Below are 21,095 nucleotides of genomic sequence, written 5' to 3'. Positions count from 1 at the left end.
AATCAAGAAGAAAGTTATGGTTAAATGCAATACTGAGTACAGACTGGACGGAAATGATCATAAATAATGCTCGTGTTTGCTGTGCACAATTCATATCAGGTAAAATAATCTATGCATATGTACTGGTGTGTTGGTTTTATCTAGTACAAATCAGCAAGTTTCTGTTTTATTGGTAAAAAGTCGCCAACCTTCAACATTGTTTAGCTTAAATGTTAAACATAAAGTGATAGATGTGTGTGCCATCCTTTGAATGGTCTCTTAAAATAATCCACATTGCTAATCATAGTTAGCCCAGCGATAGGTTACATTAGACAATAAGCCTTGACAAAATTCCCCAAACCACCCGAAAGTAATTCATATGCTGTCTAGGAAATATCCAAAACCTGGTTAAAATCGCGAGAGTTCATTTACAAAAATAGCCGTCACGGTCCCGCAGAATCAGTGACTGTACATATTCAGACAGTTCCTAATCTTCTTCTGAATCCATGTTTAATAAATCCCTCCTAAAACGTGCTAGCTTACGCTTGTCAACATTGCCCCCGCTGTTCTTTATGCCTCTAGCTAAGCCCCGCCCACCCAGAGACGTTGCAATGTTTACAAGCTTTTAAGGGGTCTATAAGTTCATAAAGCGAACACATGCTCTCAGTATAATTAACTCAAGTCATCAGAAGCTAAACTCAAAACGCACACCTTTCTCTAGCTGCACTAAGATTCAAAATTGTTAACACACCAATCAGAATATAAGTGTCAAAAAGACCTGGTTCATAATTGTTTTTTGCCAGCAAATTCCCCATTTCAGAATCCCAATTTTTCTCAGCATGGTGGTGAAAAGTGTCTGACAGCAGCCCCTATGTACCCCAAAACCTCTTGGAAGCAATGCTGAATGTCTGTGAAATGTGTCTGTGGAGTCTTTCCAGGGTTATACAGGCATAAGGGGAAAAGGGCTTTTTTTTCCACGCTGCCTGGCATGAGCAAGCATATTGTGTGATGTTGATGAGAAATTACAGTATGGTCTGATACAGACCTGAGACATGATACTCATGAGAACTTTGATGCTGATGCTGAGCAACCTCTGCATTTGATGCCTTTGTAAATAAAGCTTTTAAAAATGTAAACTGTATTTTTCGTTCTACTGTAACAGTAAATGTGATATACAACTGTTCCTGGTTACAACCACAGGAAGTCATATTATGACTAAGATTCTTTGGCACAGTGGGTCATTGAGGTTGGAACAGTGGGTTTGTGGGTAATGAGGTTGATTGAATGGCACTGTAGGAGAGCATAAGAGTACAGGACAGATGAGCGACATTAGTAGGCCAGTGTGTCATTCTGAAGAGATATCATCACACATAACCCACATTTACAGACAGACTTCCAGCATTACTTTACAAGCACCAGCTCTTCTTTCAACGCTATGAGAAGCCTTAACCTCCTAAGATAAATGGCTTCAATCCAAAATCTTCACTATACCAGATTATGAATGACACAGACATGAACTGTTATGTTTCGATAAGTAAAAAATGTTTGTGCAGGTAAAACACTCACCGATCGAGTACTGATCGATTCATTTAGGACGCGCTCAAATCATACTTAACTGGACCGAACTGTACCCAAGTACAATTGTCCCCAATCCCCTGCTGGTCTCCACTGAGGGGCAACCTTACGATCTCTCTGATGAAAACAATACGGATTCATTAAACTGCCACAATTCATCGACTGGCCACTAGAAGGGAGTCAATTTCCATAGACCCCCATGTTAAAATGGCTAACTTTACAGCAGAAAATAATATGTTTACAGCCTGGTAGAAAAAGTGTTCTTGGTCTATATAGCTAATTTTGCCCTTCATGTCAACTGTGAGGGGGGTGACGCGCGCATGATGTCAAACACTCCTCTTTTCCCTGCTGAAAAAAAAACAATAAAACCATTACAGAAAATTCTAAGGGTTTCCATTAAAATACCAATAGGAACCATTAGCTTTTACCATTAAAACCACTACACTGTAGTGTGTTTTGGGCCATATTCTATTAGAACCAATAAATAAAATCAATAGAACCAATACATACCATTAGAAACCAACAAAGTCCAATACACTGTAGTGTGTTTTGGGCCATATTCCATTAGAGCCAATAAAATTCCCAATAAAACCAACTGAATTTCTGTGATGGTGTCTATTGTTTTTTTTAGCAGGGATGTCTGTACATAGGTGATGCTAATTAGAAGAAAAGTCTTGTGTAAGGTCACACCTTTCTGGGAGGACAGGATGGAGGAGGCTTTCGAAAGGAAGAAGGCCAAATATCTTGAGTTGGTTGAGGCATGCAGAGGGAGTGGATGGAGGGCCCGCTGTGAGCCAATAGAAGTGGGGTGCAGGGGCTTTCTAAGTCAATCTGTGCATCGGGCATTCAGGCTCCTTGGCATTAGAGGGTTGTGTGAAAGAAGAGCCACTAAAAACATCAGTGAGGCCACCGAAAAAGCCTCAAGGTGGTTATGGATCAAAAGGGGAGAAGCATGGAGTAGCACGCTGCTTGGACACAAACCGGGGCCTGATCAACCCTGGTTGGGTCGCCCATGTGAGGGTGTATGAAGATCAAAGACCCTATGACCCTGGGTCCTTCACTGAAGATGTGTCCAAGCTGCACCTTTAAGGTGTTTCAAATAAATCTCAGCAGTTGCTTCACTCCAACATGCTACACGTAAAGGGCGATTTATAGTCGTGCGTAGGTCCTACGGCGTAGCTACGGCGTAGGCTATCCGTAGCCTGTGCGTAGCTCTGCGTAGCCTGACACGCACCTCACAAAATTTCTAACATTGCGCCGGCTCTACGCGGACCGTAAGCGCTGTGATTGGTCCACCAGAACCCCTCCCGTCAGGTAAAAAAAACTGCGTCATAGGTATTTCCGTTTGAGACGGTGAAAACAAAGATGAGCCAAGTTGAGGAGTGATTTAACTCAAACTGAAACATAAGTCGCTGTTTATTTACTTCCATCATTGCTGTTCTTCTCAAATTATACACAACAAGTTGCTATTTCTTCTTCGTTTGTGGGTTTACTTGCTTAGCTTCTTCTTCTGTGACGACTTCTGCTGCTACTGTGGTTACACGCGTGATTACTGCCAACCAGCGGTTTCGCGTGTGTTTGCACGTCGACGCGGACGGCGACGCACAAGTATAAATGAAAACCGACGCGGAACCTACGCCGTCGCTGCTACGCCGTAGGACCTACGCACGACTATAAATCGCCCTTAAACCGTGAACATGCTAAAATAATGCTAAAATGTTTATTAATGCCAAAGGTTGCTTTGGAGTTAAGTTGTTTGCTGCTCACTGGAGACATCTGTAAAGCAAAGGCATTGTTAAATTTGTTTAAATTAAATGGAATTCAACCCTACGTTCTCTATAAAATCATTTAGTATGTACATGTGAGCGATTGTTACCATATTACAACAGCATTAAATGCATCTCCTCCAATCAGAACACAGTTGGATGACATCAGTCAAAAGACAAGTTTAGGTATGAAGATTCTGATGTACAGTTTATGTGTTTAAACCTCAAGATGAACACGCTCTAGAATAGCAATTAAATAACTTCAGTAATTGACTTCTGTCTTAGTTAACTGTCAAGAGTATTTCCAACAGAGAACACAACTTCACATGCAAACCATTGCGCACACAGTGTACACACAGTGTATCAGGGCACAGCCCTGTGAATGGATCTGTGGCGTGGTCAGGAAAGGTGTTTCCATGGTGACACCGCATGTTTGTGCGAATTGCACGTATGTGTGTTACGGGAGAACGTCACGTGCCGGCCTCTTCATCAGTATGCTATACAGCGTAAAGCTCACAGGCCTTTCTCACACCGACAGAATCAGCTCACTGACACAGATTCGCAGGCAAAGAAACACATAAACGAAAAAGCAGGAGTGATTGCGTCTATGAATAGCAGCGCATTATTACAGATTGAGGTCCACTTAGCTTTGATGTTACTAAATCCAATCATCGATGCCCAACCATCAGATACCGCAGAGCCACAGAGAGAGAGAGAGAGAGAGAGAGAGAGAGAGAGAGAGAGAGAGAGAGAGAGAGAGAGAGAGAGAGAGCGAGAGAGAGAGAGAGAAGGAGCTTCTACTCCTGAAGCCAATAATCTGACTCAAAGCACAGACACACAAAGATCAATGGCTTTAATGGAGGGGTTGTTACCCTGCAGGACACATTTCCATCTCAGCAGTGAGAAGCACCACAAGGGTTGTGAGTCTCCTAATGAACCCCCATAACGGTTGACCGTATGGACAGTAACTGATTAAGTGAGCGAGCGGACGCAATGGAGAAGAGTGTAAAAGTTGCCTCTCAGAGTGTATTGAGATACTTTCATCCATCCATCTGTCTTGGTGTGTGTGTGTGTGTGTGTGTGTGTGTGTGTCCAATGTAAACACATTCCCTGCTAATCACCCTGCTGTCCGCTAAACATAACCACAGTACTGTACATCTTGAGTTAACCAAAAACGTGACTATCACCTCTAGTCTAAACACTTCTGCTCTGTTGAGACATGGGGCCCTATCTTGCACCCAGCGCAATTGACTTTGTCAGTGACGCATGTATCATTTCGTATTTTGCACTGGCGCAAAGCGGGTTTTTCCCTCCACAGACGCACGTCGGCAAACTAGGGAATGAGCTTGCGCTCCCTGGGCGGTTCAGCGCAAAAAAGGCGCAAACCATCTCTTATGCTATTTTGCAGTTTCAAAAAACAATTGCGCTACTAATCAAACAAAACTAGTCTAAAGTCAGTGGTGCGTTGCGCGTAGTTCATTATGCTATTTTAAGGGCGCATGCTTGACCATAATGTATAGCGTGCACAACGCGCATTGCTTATCTAATCTACACAGATGCAACAGTTATTTTTGCAAATCATAAATTGTTCCAATAAAAAATATAAGATAAGGGAAATCATTAAATCATAAATTGTTACAATAAAAAATATTAATACATGAGATAAGATAAGGGAAATCATTGTGGTGAGCATTGTGGTGATAGTTTTTATTTATTTTGTGTGGCAGCGTTAAACAATTATCATGCAAATAACGATTAAAATATTTTCACAAGTTTGTTGTGTGGCTGTATTACGTTTATTGTATCTAAATAATAATTAAAATGTTTTTATAAGAAACCTTCATGTATGTGAACTTGATTTGTAAGTGTACTTTGGGGTTGGACCTTGCTTGTGTTTCTTGTGTCCGATTTCAAAGCCCCCAAACCCTTTCAGCGGTGAGGGTGGACGCAGCGATGTCCTCCTGTGTGCCCGGCGTGCCCGATTTATGCTGGCAAGCTTGGGATCCCCCCGTCTCCTGACATCATTGTAGTGCTTGGCGCAGCTGATGAGACAATTGCGGCTATTTCCTCTCACGCCTGTTTAACCTACGCTGATTTGGGCGGGTTTCTCCCATCCCCATACAAAACAACTTCTCTGTCTTTGACTGCTCTTACAAGAACGTGGGTCTCCTCAGCTGTTAACCGCTCCTGGCGTGCGCCTGTCAAATCCGTCATAATAATAGCAACCCGCCATGGAACTTGCGCCCTTGCGTTTAAAGGGAATGTTGGATAGCGTTCTGATTGGTTTATTTGACGTTACGCCCAAACCACACCTATGAATAATGAACCTACTTCAGACCAACCCCTTATTGATTTGCGCCTAGCGCAAGACTTATTTCTCCCGCCGGGAAAATAGCAACAGCGCCCAAGATCCGCCCACAAAGTCACTTTGTGGAAATTACATGCTGATAATCACTAATCAGCATGTAATTTCAAGGCTATATATCAGTCGAATCACAGTCACAATTTTTCCCAGAAATAATTGAATGCCAAGGGTACATACAGCGGGGAAAATAAGTATTTGACAGATCAGCATTTTTATCAGTAAGGGGATTTCTAAGTGGGCCATTGACACAAAATTTCCACCAGATGTAGCCATCAAGCCAAATATTGAATTCATACAAAGAAATCAGAAAATCCAAGCACACAAGTTGAGTCATAATAAATAAAGTAAAATGACATAGGGAACTAGATGAGGTTAAAGTTTGTGAACAAACTTTATGTTGGCATGAGAAAGCCTAGTCTGAGAGTAATAGATGGAGCTGCAGTTGGGGCAGTTGAGTTAGTTGGGGCAGAATTGGGCAGTTGGGGCAGAATGGGGCATTTGGGGTAATTGGGGCAGAATTGGGTAGTTGGGGCAGACGGGGCAAATGGGGCATTTACGGCAAATGGGGCATTCAGGGCAGTTGGGGCATTTAGGGCAGTTGGGGCAGAATTGGGCAGTTGGGGCAGAATGGGGCAGTTGGGGGAGAATTGGGCAGTTGGGGCAGAATAGGGTATTTGGGGCTGAATGGGGTATAATTGGGCAGTTGGGGCATTTGTGGCAGAATAGGGTAGTTGGGGCAGAATGGGGCATTTGGGGCAGTTGGGGTAGAATTGGGCATTTGGGGCAGTTGGGGTAGAATGAGGTAGTTGGGGCAGAATGAGGTAGTTGGGGCAGAATTGGGCAGTTGGGGCAGAATGGGGCATTTGGGGTAGAATTGGGCAGTTGGGGCAGATTAGGCATTTGGGGCAGTTGGACAGATGGGGCAGTTGGGGGATTTATGTGTGTGTTTGTGTGAGTATGTTTGTGTGTGTGTAATAATGTGTTTGTGTGTGTAATATTGTGTTTGTGTGTGTAATATTGTGTGTGTGTGTGTGCACGTGCGTGTGCGTGTGCATGTCTGTATTTTTGTGACAGTATGTTATATACAATTTTGTGTTTGTGTGTGTAATTGTGTCTGTGTATGTGTAGTAGGCCTGGGGCGGTAACCGGATTACCGCCATACCGCGGTCACGTGACCCATGCCGCGGGTCTAAGCTCCTCACCGTCATAACTGAAAAAAAAAACTTGAAACATTGGCCTGCACTTGTGTGTATATGTGGGGATGTTATACACGCAGCTTGTTAACAACCGCAACTTGTTAACTGAATATTAAATGATATGATTTTAATATTAAATTGTCATTGAGTAGAAATACAGGTGACGTTGTCTGTCACTCGTTTAAAGTAATACAAACATTTTATCTAATTTGAACGTGCAAACAGCCGCAACAGATCAACAACAGAATCAGGTTTCATACATTTTCAAATTTTCACGCAACATAAAGAGCATGCGATCAGTCCGAGGATTAATATCCAAAGAGGTTAGATTGTCTCTTTTTCATCTAGCCTACAACAGTGGCCATTTCTACAGCAGGACACATTTCAAAAAGTTTTGCTTTTGCGTCTTCTTTCTCTGTTTGTGGAAAAAGACATGTTTATGGTAAGGTTCGAGGAAAGAAGCGGTCTGTCCGAGCATGCGAGACAGAGGCGGACTGCCCAGGTGCACGCGAGACAGACGGGCCGCGTTATCTTGCACACACACACGCGTCTCCATGCAGCTTCTTAGCTATACTCAAGCACGGACACATATGCACTACAAGTGATTTCTCATTCAAATGGTTATTTTACCAGACCGCCAGTGCAGCAATAATTTTCGTCATTTACAGGCTATTCACAAATTAAGGATAGAAAAGTGGCGAAATGTCTGTCGGCACGTGTGGACACGCACAATGTGTTAACATTTTTTTAACTGATAATATTAATTGTTCAAGTTGTTGAATGTTGAAATTAAAGGAATATGGAAGGAAATAATATTCACTTTACATGTTGCTTAAGTAATTTGCACGTGTTTTGTAGGTTTGTAACAATCAGCCCTATCGGTTGTGTCACAAAATATATATAAGGGGTCAGATTTTACTGTGTGAGATTAAAAGAGTTAAAATGATGAGACAAACAAGTGATATCAACTTAAATAAGTGTATTTACAAACACAAAGAACTTAAAACAACACACTAAAACTTAAGACTGTTAAAAGAAAGGAATATAAAAACCAAACCTAAAACAATCTAAAAGTCCAAGTGTGCTTAAAGTCCAAGTGTTCAAAGTGTCCTCCAGTGTATATACAATAAAAGTGTAATCCACAAAACGTGTTTGGAAGGGTAAGTCCACAATGAAAGGTAACTCCACAATCCAACAGAGGTTTAGCTTTAGCATATGCTAACAATGTGCTTCTGCTGCTTCCTTTTATACTGGCATTGTTTCCTGTCATGTGATTACTCACATGACAGGCAACCCAAACAAAATAAAAGACATAAACACATAAAATAGCAAAAGGAATAAAATGGAATAAAATGGCTAAGAAAACATGTAAAACCTATTTAAAACTCAAATATACATAAAACCACAATATAATGTATAAAATGAGCGGTACAACATGTTTCTTGTGTGACGGTGTCACATAGTCCCCCCCCCTTAGCTTACCGCCTCGGGGAAGGAACTAGACCTTTAAAAGTTACCGTCAGCCATTGTCCATGAAATGGGTATCCTTTCGCACCTGTGCATTCAAATGTCCTTGGTTTATAGTCCGTGCTAGGCCCGCCCACATCGGCACTAGCTTGCCGGAGGAATCTGTGGAAATCCAGTAGAGAGGTGGAATCCAATACCAGCCCGAGTGCCCCTGGGTAGACGGTACCTTTCCTCCCAGAGTCCTTGTACACCCAGCTCCGCTGGCACGCCATTCCCCCTGGTGTTTCCTCCTTTCCGGCTTGTGGGTCTGATGATGGATGTTAGCAGATGAACGGTGGTGACGCTGATGTTGTGGTTGCTTATGTGAGTTGGTGACAACATACTCCTTGTTCTCCACACCACAAGACTCGCAGTTGGTGATGAATGCCCAGACGTCTTTGCGGATTGTAGGCCACCAGGCCACCTCCAGGATCCTGAGGAGAGTTTTCAGCTTTCCTTGATGCCTCTCCTCAGACCTGTAATGGAGGTGCTGTATCGTCTGGGGGACCAGGGCTTGAGGTATGATGAGTTGTATCTTGCCCTGGCCATCTTCCTTCTGGATATGACGATACAGCAGGCCCTGGTGGCTCCTCACGCTGATGATGGTGGTCTGAGCGGTGGGTGGAGAGATGGTAAGTCCTTGGAGTATGTCGTCCCTAGCCTGCGTGCTGCAAAGTTCCTGTCTGGAGAAGGGGAGGACGGAGAAGGTGAAGTGGAAATCTGGCCCTGCTGGTACTGTGGCACAGTGGTCTCTGTCCATGGCTCTGTTGACTGTCCGTGAAGTAGTAGAAATGGTGGAACTGTTGGTAGGAGGAATACCAGGGGTGATCGTGGGAGGCACTGGGCTGGCAGTCGATGCAGTTGGAGAGACTGTAGCCACTGAAGCTCTCTCTTTCTTCAGCTCTTTCGCCAACTTGTTGTCCCTCCTCTTAAAACACTCGACCACCTCTCTCTCCAGTGTGGCCACGGCATCCTTCACAGATTCCTCCAGCTTACAGATTTTAAAATCCACACTTTCTCTAAAAAACACTTCACGGTTAAAATGACTTTCAACAGAGTCTTTAAAATCCTTCTCCAGTTTTAAAACAATGTTCTTAAGTTCAGACAGTTCAGCAACCAGTTTTGTACACTCACATTTACATAAAATCCGTTCATCATTAAAACCAGCAGATGTTTTAAAAGAAGCAGCATTGAAAGAATTAGTCATCATCTTTTAACTTTTTTTTTCTCAACACAGCTTATAAAATCTTTAAAACGATCCCCGTACGGGCCACCACTATGTAACAATCAGCCCTATCGGTTGTGTCACAAAATATATATAAGGCGTCAGATTTTACTGTGTGAGATTAAAAGAGTTAAAATGATGAGACAAACAAGTGATATCAACTTAAATAAGTGTATTTACAAACACAAAGAACTTAAAACAACACACTAAAACTAAAGACTGTTAAAAGAAAGGAATATAAAAAACCAAACCTAAAACAATCTAAAAGTCCAAAGTGTGCTAAAAGTCCAAGTGTTCAAAGTGTCCTCCAGCGTATATACAATAAAAGTGTAATCCACAAAACGTGTTTGGAAGGGTAAGTCCACAATGAAAGGTAACTCCACAATCCAACAGAGGTTTAGCTTTAGCATATGCTAACAATGTGCTTCTGCTGCTTCCTTTTATACTGGCATTGTTTCCTGTCATGTGATTACTCACATGACAGGCAACCCAAACAAAATAAAAGACATAAACACATAAAATAGCAAAAGGAATAAAATGGAATAAAATGGCTAAGAAAACATGTAAAACCTATTTAAAACTCAAATATACATAAAACCACAATATAATGTATAAAATGAGCGGTACAACATGTTTCTTGTGTGACGGTGTCACAGGTTTGCCGCGGTGACAGAATTTTCCCACTGGTTAATCGGCACGTCACAAACCCGGTGATCCCGGTATCACCGGGTGGGAGGGGCTTATAAATGCGCATGCAGACGTGCACATTTTACTTTCACTTTTGAATTACGCAACTGTTTAAAAGCAGTGCTTGCATATGCTGCGTAAGATTGCGTATGAATTTGTGTGCAATGCGAGTGCAACAGCTGGTTTAATTATAAGTGCTTGAGTCAATGTGCGCAGGTAATTCTCACAGAACCCGCCAGTCCCAAGCAGAGCAACCGGCTACTTCTCAATAAAGCATTTGAATGATGGGTTTATTATGTTTCTTGATGAAAAACACAACAACGATCTTGCTTATATTAAACATCATATATGTATATTATAACAACAACGAGTAAGCACGCGGCTTCTGCCATTGTCTGGTCGGTCAGCTCGCCTCACACACTGACAGAAATAAATGAAACCTGACACCGGCTGTGACGTGACGCGCGTTCAGCTCTGCTTAATTCAGGCAGCAGACACATTCAGTTAGTGTGTTTGCTCTCTGTAACGAAACTAAATGATTTAATTACATGAAAATATCAAAACGACGGTGAAAGACGGTGTCGCGGTGGGCAAGTGATCTAACCGGTGAGAGGCTGAAGCACCGGTAATCACCGTTTCACCGACTATCGCGGCAAGCCTAGTGTTTTGTATTGAAGATAAATAAATCATGCATGTTATTTAACTCGTTGTCTTGCCAATAAACCACAAAACCGCGGGAATTTGTTGATTACCGACCGCGGTAAAATAAATACAAACCGGCCCAGCCCTAGTGTGTAGTTGTGTGTGGTTGTGTGTGTGTGTGTGTGTGTGTGTGTGTGTAGATGTGTGTGTGTGTGTTTGTGCTATTGAGTGAGTTTTGTGAGACAGAGGGGCTTTTCACACCTGAAATTGTTAACCCTGGATTATTCTTAACCCAGGGTTAATGGAATCCTGGGTTATTTTTTTCATGTTTCACACTGTTCAAACTTAACCAGGGGTTAAGAGATAACCCTGGGTATTCATAATTTGACGTTTCACACTGCATTCCTAAACCCTGGGTCAGGAGTCTCCAACCAAGCTCCAACACACCTGTCTGTAATTATGAAGCAACCCTGAACACCTTGATTAGCTCCTTCAGCTGTGTTTAATTAGGGTCATAACATTCTAACCCTGCTTCGTTTCACACTGCATGCGTTTGGCACCGCAATGCGGGGTTAACACCACAAATGCGGTGCTAACCCTGCTCTGGAGCAGGGTTTCATAACCCTGGGTAAAAGGCGGTGCTAACATCGCTTTCAAATTACAAGTGTGAAACGCTCCTTAGTATTGAACACACTTTATTTAATACTTTGTAGAAAAGCCTTTGTTGGTGATTACAGCTTCTAGACGCCTCTTGTATGGAGAAACCAGTCGTCTGCATTGCTCAGGAGTGATTCTGGCCCATTCTTTCACACAAATGGTTTTTAAATATTAACGGTTTCTTGGTCCTCTTTTATAAACTTTGATCTTCAGTTCTCTCCATAGATATACTATGGGATTTAGGTCAGGTGATTGACTGACCACTTCATTGTTTCCTTGGCCTTATGTTTGTGATTATTGTCTTATATTTCATGGTACATTTCTCAATTCCTCCTGCTTTCAATAATATGAAGTCTGCCAGTACCCCAAACCATGATTCTTCCACCCCCAAACTTAACTGTTGGCATGGTGTTCTTGGGGTGGTGGGCAGTGTCATTTCTTCTCCAAACATGGTGTGTAGAATGACTGCCAAAAAGTTCACTTTTACTTTCATTTGACCATACAATAGTCTCCCAACATCCACAGGCTTCTCCAAATGCTCTTTTGGGAACTTTAACCGAGTCTCAACATGCTTTTTGTTCAGCAATGGAGGCTTGCGTGGTGAGCATGCATGGATACCATGGTAGTTCAGTGCATTGCTTATAGTTTTCTTTGAAACAACAGTACCTGAAGGTCTTCCTGAAGTTTTGCCAGAGTGGTTCTTGGCTCTCCAAAATATTCTTTGGGCTATACTAGGACAGTAATCTTACATGGAGCACTTGATTGTGGTCGGTTAATGGTGAAGTGATGCTCTTTTCATTTCCGGATAATGGCCCACACAGTGCTCACAGGAACATTCAGCATTCTGGAAATGCACTTATAACCATTTCCATCGAATTGCTTTTCAACGATAAGATTACGAAGATCTTGAGAGAGTTATTTGCTTAGACCTATTATGAAGTCTTTCCTGTGTGCCTCCTAGATAATGAGAAGCCTTTATAGGCCATCAATTAGGACTAAAGCATCTAATATCAATTAGTACTGATAGGGGGCAGGGTTTTTCTCTCAATACAGATTTCAGGTGATCTCCTGGCTTTCTATTCTATTTTGCACCTTGTTCTCTTCATTTGTTCAATATTTAATCCCTGTGTCATTTCACTTTATATATTATGACTCAACTTGTATACTTAAATGTTCCGACTTCGTTGCATGAGTGGAAATTTTTTGTCACTAGCCCACCCAGAACTCCCCCCACTGACAGAAATGCTGATGTGTCAAACACCCACTCTCCCCGCCGTATGTGCTTGGCCAAAAAGAAGCTTTTCATTGATGCCACTATCTGAAATTAGCAAAATAATGCTTATACATAATGCAATGGCATATGAAGTACAGAAAATAGATTAAAATAATGTGACAATATTTTCTCCCAGTTGACCACAAAAAAACCCAAACAATTTCTGTAATCTGGAACTGACATGGGACAACTACCAAATCTATTTAGTGGGTTCTTGGCAGATGCAGATGATAAAAAGGGGCCAAAAATTATTCTGCTTGGTCTTTTAGTGTTCTTGACGGCACAAGAAACACAGTCTTTCTTGGAAACCATTCAGTCGCAGGTGTCATTCACACATACAGTACTCATTCATACATAAATCCAGGGGTTAAATTGGAATTTTACAGGTGAGGAAACTCTTGAAATAAAACAGGGGTGGAAAGTCAGCAGAGGGCTGATATCAGCCTAATATTAGGGTCAAGGCTCCGACAACATTACACTCTCGTACTTAAGATTATCGTGTTTATTATAAAAATTTGGTTGTGTGGACACAGTAAACTTAACTCGCTGTTTTCTACTCTCAAATTACATAATTTTTCCAAGCTTCATGGGTTATATTATGGTTTTTGAGTCACGAATCAAATCATTTTCGGAACAGCAAAAGAAAAGGTGTGGGAATTTTTTTTAATTTGTAAGTAGTTTTGACTTTCTACTTCAAAATGTCACATTTATTTCATAATTTACTTGCAGTTTCTTTTTTATTATTTGGGCTTAAATACATTCGTAAATTAAAATGGAATTGCACAAATAATATTTAACTTTGTGTTTTGTCATCAAAATCAACTGGCGGAAACAATGACAAACACGAGTAAAAGATGCTTACTAACTCAGATAAAAGATGCGCATGCGTTCTTCCGAGTTCGACAGACAAGTGGCATAAGTAGACATAACTAACTAGGCAGTGGACTTGTAGTTCCTAGCATGCTTTGCATGGGATGGCATTTGAAGAGTAAAATTTTACATAAAACACAGTTTTAAACTAAAAAAGAAAGACTTGTAAGTGTTAAATGTTAATTTACAGTATCTTTGAAATTGAGAATAGTTTCTGTTTCTTAGTTTTCTGATTACCATCATTCAGAAGAGTGGTGCTCGTGTATAGACAATAGGTGACACAATGAAATTCATGATGTGTATTAAGTCACTCAATGATCAATAACTGTGCTTATGCCAGTAATGAAACCTTCTTGCTCAACATAATGTGGTATATAATTATAAATATGTAAAGAAAGGAAAATTTTACATGATTAAATCAGGAAGATTCCATTGTTTTTTCAATGTAGGACAGTTTGTCAACAAAATGCAAAAACATAGTATATTTTTAAGCATTGCTTAAGTAAAACTTATAAACAAAAATTATTTGAAAAATTCTAGATAAAGCTGCTTATAATTGTGTTTAAATTTACCAGCATTTTCTGAGTAAAAAATGTTTCCTAGTTTTTTCAAGTAAATCCTCCACAGTTTTTCAGTGTATTTAAGAAAATTTTACTCAAAGCCCAATGGGACCACAGAAAGATGAGCAAAAAATGTGTTTGCAGATTTTTTTTGACAAATTGTATAACCAATCAGAGCAAAAGGATAATAAGAAACCTGGCACAGGTGTGCTGGACATCACTGTGAACCGCACCAGCATCACAGCCATGAGCAGAACCGAGCAACATCCGAGCAGAGGCCATGAGCTTCTCTGGATCATCCTTGAATACCAGCTTTCCATTTTGCCCGTTTGTTATTCAGGACATGGCATCCGACCCTGACAACATTTCTCCTGGATGGCCACAGGTCTTCCTGATTGGTATCCTTCCATTTTTATACATTGCTATGAGGAAGAAAACATAGGCTGTTAGAAGATACGGTTGGATTGAACATTATATGTCATTCAAACCCCAACCATGGGTTGAAACAACCCAGCAAATTTGTATAGGTACTATAAAAAGGCAATAGTAAATTTGTGGTTACTACGGTTTTACGAGAAATACCACAGTTACTGAAGCAAAGGTATTCTAAATATTTGTAAAGGTAGATATTGAATCTATCTATGCAAATTGAATGTTATTATGATTCCCATAAATCAAATAGTGTACGATTAATCCCGTTATGTCAGACAGGTAGATGATGAAGAGATGAATCTGATACATCAGATACTACAAAAGGGCGGATAGATATGAATCAGACTGCGCCTAAATTAGGTCAAAGAATAAAACATAGATAACATGTCAAAATACGCATTTATTTGATTTCAATAGGACATTAACATGCAAAGCTACACGAGGTGATGAATGGCACCTTATATCGGTGTGAATTTCGTTACCTGTCATGTTGAGATGCCGCGCGCGCCCCTTACACCCATCATCATGATTGGAATATGGCAATAAAAAATCAATATCAACGTAAATTATATGAAGTAATCAGAGTTTCAATTGAACAGATTGAATAACCAGTGCTGTATGAATGCATACACTACATCAATTAAAAATATCCCGGTCTTCATCTGTAGTATTTTCACGTAGCCAGCTCTTTTTTATAATCGATATTCAGAGGTTTATCTCCAGGTATCCGGTATTGATATCGTCCAGAATAAAGGTTATAACGGCACGCGTCTAGCTTTTCCTATGCACGGCCCTTTTGCCAAGATCACACTTCAAACAACCTGGATAAAAGCGCAGCTTGAATAAATACGTAAACGGCTTATTAAAATATTATTGTAAAATATATATTCTTGTCTGTGTAACGAATGTCCATTTCTTGGAAATAAAATACTCCAAAGATGAGAAACAGTCTGTCCTGTAGTGATATCTGCAGAGAGAGAGAGAGTGAGTGAGAGAGAGAGAGAGAGAGAGAAAGACCCACCCCTTGCATTTATTCATAAGAAATGTGAAGAAAAAGAGCGCCACTCTCGTTGGCTGACAGCAAGATCACTCAACAACATAACACTCGTATGTTTTATTTTAATTGATCAACATTCAGTTTAATTAAACTATAATATTCTTTCAAATCTTTCATTCACATCACTGTTTCTATACCAAAAAACCCTGGCTGTTTTGTATGTATTATTGTAGTTCTTGTTGTAAATATTGTACTACTGACTATCTGTTTTTATTCTGTGCACTTCTAAAGTTAAATATGAATGTTTAAATATTAATGAGGTCTAGTTTAAACACTTATGAGTGTAGATGCCAAAAATTCTATTAATATTTTAACATTAGCTCTTCTGAAATTTTGCAAAAATACTTGGCCTTTATAGCCTTTGCGCCATCGTCGTATTGTCATTACAAATCATTAAAGGTGCAGTGTGTGATTTTTAGAAGGATTTCTTGACAGAAATGCAAAATAATATACAAAACTATATTTTCAGGGGTGTATAAAGACCTTTCATAATGAACCGGTATGTGTTTATTACCTTTGAATAAGACGTTTTTACCTACATACACTGAGGGTCCCCTTACATGGAAGTCGCCATTTTGTGCAGTCATGTTTCTACAAAAGCCCTTTAACGGACAAACTTTTTTTACTAAGTTGTCTCCGACGATTACATGTTTGTCCGGTGGGGGCTACCGTAGCTTCTCTATGTTTTTCAAAAGCGAGAGGTGAGCATTAGACTGAGCCGTTGGTTGCAATTCATAACCTCACCACTAGATGCCGCTAAAATGTACACACTGCACCTTTAAAATAATATTAGTTATGTTCACTTTAATATTACAGTACATGAAATATAGATAAAAATTTAATGCACTCTCTGTCAAATGCATTAAAGGTGCAGTGTGTAATTTTTAGAAGGATCTCTTGACAGAAATGCAAAATAATATACAAAACTATATTATCAGGGGTGTATAAAGACCTTTTTATAATGAACCTTTATGTTTTTATTACCTTAGAATGAGACCTTTTTATCTACATACACAGAGGGTCCCCTTACGTGGAAGTCGCCATTTTGTGATGCCATGTTTCTACAGAGATCCCACTTCAAACAGCCTTAACGGACAAACTTTTTTACTAAGTTGTCTCCGACGATGACATGTTTTTCCGGTGGCAGCTAGTGTAGCTTCTCTAAGCGTTTCAAAAGCAAGGGGTGAGCAGTGGACTGAGCCGTTGGTTGCAATTTGCAACCTCACCACTAGATGCTGCTAAAATTGACACACTGCACCTTTAATGTAAATGCTTGTCTTCAATGAAATATTGACTTAACTTACCTGGTTTAAAACTCTGGCGCCACCTGCTGGGAGAGGAAATGCAATTGATCCCTTACTGGACTAGCAGTATTTAATGACTAACAAATTTGAAAAAACAGGGAGACTTTTTATTAATGGTAAGAAAGTCCAAGTCTGAACCCCCGGGGGCTGAAGGATGTCATCCCATAAAGGTCCCACATTTACTAAAGGCACACCAGACAAATTCAGACACAATAAACAAATATATAAAAGACAAAACCGTCACAGTATCTGAATATGTGTAGGTTGATGCCATAGTTCCATAATAAATCATAAGCACTTAAAAAATGTTGTTACTGATGTGCCAAAGGTGAAATGTAAAGAAAGATCTATGTAAAAAAGTGTGGAATATGCATAACATTTAAACTATATCTTTTATATGTAAAGCAGAAACATTTTGAATTCATTGAAGTATGATTTGACTTATATACCCAATATATAATGACAAGAATTAAAAAAACGCAGTATTTTCAATGTCTGTTCTTATGTATGTAAACATTGTGTGTTTGTTTGCAGGGTGTGTCATTGTGCACCCTGGCTCTCCACATCGGAAACAGACACAAAGCGTGGCCGTCTGCGAACCTTTCTTTTTGTGTTGTGTTTGGGGTTCCTTTGATACATATCTGCAAAAAAAAAGATGTGACACTAAGTTGCCATTATAAAAATATGTTTAGGAAACAAGATGGCCACATACAGGGTCAACACGGAAATTCATATGGGAGATAAAATTACAGTATGTATCATCACAGGGACCATGCCAACATCAGAATGTCCCTAGTTATACACCAGATTGTCTAAATTTGAAGGTGCTGGTTTGGTGGTGTACTACCTTGAAAACTGACAAAGTATTGCCTGTTGCCCTTATTCACACGGATTACTGCAGTGTTGTCCTCCAAATAAGCCTTCTCCAGCTCTTTGGATGTTACAGACGTTACATGTTGTTTATCGTCCTAGGACAGAAGAAAACCCTTTTAAAACCTGACCTTAAAAATACTGTAAATCTTAGATTACAGCATGTTTATCTAGCACCTGTACAACCCAGACTCACCGGTTGGCCATATTCTATCCAATTCTCATGATCCCCTTTGTAGTACCAAATCCACTCTGTGGTCAAGATGTAGTGGGTGGGTTTGGACACCGAAGAGACTGTCGAGAGTCTGCGCACAGGGTTCTGATCCCTGGTCATGGATATAAAATCCACCGGTCTTGAACCTGGACTGAATACAGAAAACAGGCAAAGCTCTTAAAAAAACGTTTGTTAAAATGTCTGAAATAATGTTTTGTTAATCGGTTTAGAATATGTAGTTTGAAAATTGACATATTTAAGACAAGATGTGCATTAGTACCGACCTGCGCTCGTTCTTGGGGTCACAGTAAGCCTTTTCAAGTTCCTCCATATTTCTCAAATCTCTCCAACATTTTCCATTGTTAACCTCCCACTTATACGGAAGATTAAAGTGAACAAGGACACACTGGTCTAAAGGAATTAAAAAAACATCAACTTAACTGTAAACTTGATAGGGAAGGAGAAAACAAGAGAGAATAACAAAAAAGAAACCCACCCTGAAACTTGCATTTTCCTCTTATAAAGTGAAGACAGATTTCAGTTTTCTCTATCTGAGCGACTGGATTCACCCTAGGCTCAGATATTAGTTCTGAAACATACATATGGACATAAGCAGTAAATCTACGAATACTTAGTAATTAACTGTGTATATTTTGAATGAAATATATGAACGAACACGTGTGTTCCTACCATTTTGAAGAGTCTGTAAATTCAGACGGTAAACGTTCTGATAGATGTAAGGCAGATCACGGATGAGGTCTCCACCAAGACCTCGCTCCTCCAGCATCCTGCGGCTGTGTTCGTTGATGCTGTGCTGCCGTTTGCACTTCGGGCCGAACAAACAGTCGTCTTGCACAAAGTGCTGACAAATGTGCACCTTAGTGCAGCGTTCCATAAAGGTACAGGCCCCGAAAAGCCCAGTGCCTTTACTGTAATGGGAACAAACCTGCGTATACACAGCACGAAGGGTGTATGAATACAAGCAAGAGGAACAAGGAGCCACACAACATGCAAAATCCCACATGCACACTTGAATACTATAGGTGTGTAGAAAAAATGATACTTCTAGTTTAAACCAGTGTGCACAGAGCTCACAGCAAAACAATCTACATTACCTCTTGGGTAACCGGACATTCCCCACTTTAAGTCACCAACAGGTCTTTTTTCTTTTTCCTTTGTTTTTTTTTTTATTTCAAAATTTCCAAACCCAAGGCAGTGACATAAACGCAGAATCACCGACCACGATCATCAACTCTTCATCCCGAACACACAGGACTGAAGAGCACAATTCTTCTCAATAGACCACTTGACTTTAATTTATGTCCCATCATTATACTGTCTGCACGATCGCAGGGTGACGAAGGGCAACGTCTCTTTGGTCTTGTTTTTTTTTTATTAGCCTTTGTTTGATGGTATTACCTTCTTATCCCAGGCACAATGCAGAAAACAAGCTCCTTTAGTGCTCCTATGGACCACTAAGTTATACTTTGGCAAAAGAAAAACCTTAACATTAACCTGACACTCGATTCACCAGTCTGACTTTCAGCTTAGTGGTTACATGAACTCTCATCTACCCTAAAAACATCTCGTAAATGAGCGCACACGGAGAAGGATGTTTCATACGGCAGGCGAGGGACCTGGAATGCAGAAATATCCCAATCATAGCGTGAGTTTGGCTTCTGGGAGGAATTCAGTGGTGAGAATGGAGTTGCAGGTATGTATTTTGTGTCCTTGTTTGCATTTCTTACCTCTGGTAACAGGGCAGGGTCATTCTGTAACACAAGCAGGAAGAGATCATCTTCATTTAGTTCATGAAGTGTGCACTCTCGCAACAGGGCGAAGTTATGCTTGGACTGAATATTATGAGAAAACTTGCACTCCTTCCTTAAAAACACACAAGCATATTTGAAGTCATTTCTTACATCAAGTTACTGTGTTGTAAAGGCAAAAAAAACATCAAAGTGAATGTAACACTCTTGAATTCTGTAACTTTTTCAACTTATTTTTAAAAAGTTGTTTGATTTAAATGTTTACATACATTCATATTTATGCATTTCATTTCATTATCTTTATTATTATTTCAAAATGGGGAAACGGGAATACAATGGGGGCGTGTCCAACATCCTGACATTTTAGATGCCACTCGAATGGAAACGTTTAAAAAAACAATTATAGCTTATGTTGAAACTTATAAAAAGTACATGCCAAAATATTACAAAAAGGACTAATTGACGCTGAAAAAACATAAAGGATTAGACTGTTATTGTAAGTACTAATTATAGTTTGTTACCGTCTTGTAATCATATCTCATATGTCCTTTACTCAAATGTATTATACATTGTATATTTTCCGATATAGTTAGTTTTAAAAAAAAACATTTTCAGCACCTCACCTTCCTTTCCCATATCTGCAATTCCCATAAACGAAATACTTGCACAGATGTAAATCCTGACAGTCGTAACATTCATTTTTTAAATATTTCTTGCAAAGTCGCAAAGATGTTTTGGCGACAACGATGCAGTCAGGCTGCGCATCCTCGTCTCTGGGTTTTCTCTGGACCACCGTGAACCTCGGACATCCTTTAATTATGTACCAAAATTCGTCTTCTGTAATTTCAAAGCTTTTTAAAACTGTCCGGTGCAATTCTGATATCTCCATAGATCCTTTGTAATTACATAATATACTGGTCGCATAATGTATAATGGGAGAGTAGCCGGACATTTCTGCGCCGATCTGCACATCTGTGTGTCTATTTTCTATTACTCTCGAATCTGCGTTTCTGTCTTTTGGTTTCTTCTGAAATGAAAGCGGAAACTGTAAATGTACCAGGGCTTCATGCCAAGTACACAGTGCCAGTTCTTCAAAATAAAAGTCTTAAATTAATTGAAATGGTAAAGAATTAAAAACGCAAAGGTGT

The 21,095-nt window shown here is 40.1% G+C and overlaps 2 protein-coding genes across 5 annotated transcripts in view; both read right to left on the bottom strand.

Moving 5' to 3' along the window:
* The window catches only part of LOC129432406 (UPF0606 protein KIAA1549), a 38,010-nt gene extending 20,776 nt beyond the window's left edge, over positions 1-17,234 (bottom strand). The window contains exons 1-2 of one of the 4 annotated variants that reach the window (XM_055190812.2): positions 17,095-17,234; positions 14,498-14,723 (exon numbers count right to left, since the gene is read on the bottom strand). In XM_055190812.2, coding sequence (XP_055046787.2) covers positions 14,498-14,621 — 124 coding nt within the window. In that variant the 5' untranslated portion in view covers positions 14,622-14,723; positions 17,095-17,234. Of the gene's footprint in view, positions 1-14,497; positions 17,040-17,094 lie in introns of those variants that run through there. The other 3 variants (XM_055190811.2, XM_055190810.2, XM_055190813.2) reach the window with 3 other exon arrangements.
* Positions 17,180-20,996, bottom strand: parp12b (poly (ADP-ribose) polymerase family, member 12b). Its single transcript, XM_055190822.2, has 8 exons — positions 20,571-20,996; positions 19,927-20,062; positions 18,869-19,124; positions 18,675-18,767; positions 18,463-18,589; positions 18,161-18,329; positions 17,942-18,062; positions 17,180-17,735 (listed from the first exon to the last, which is right to left on the bottom strand). Exons 1-8 carry the CDS (start codon positions 20,897-20,899, stop codon positions 17,635-17,637), a joined length of 1,332 nt encoding a protein of 443 aa, XP_055046797.2. The 5' UTR covers positions 20,900-20,996; the 3' UTR covers positions 17,180-17,634.
* Between the last annotated feature and the right edge of the window lie 99 nt (positions 20,997-21,095).

The sequence above is a fragment of the Misgurnus anguillicaudatus genome, chromosome 1, assembly GCF_027580225.2.
Source record: "Misgurnus anguillicaudatus chromosome 1, ASM2758022v2, whole genome shotgun sequence".
Taxonomy (NCBI): domain Eukaryota; kingdom Metazoa; phylum Chordata; class Actinopteri; order Cypriniformes; family Cobitidae; genus Misgurnus; species Misgurnus anguillicaudatus.
Note: the sequence above shows the minus strand (reverse complement) of the source record. Positions and strands in the feature narration are given on the sequence as shown.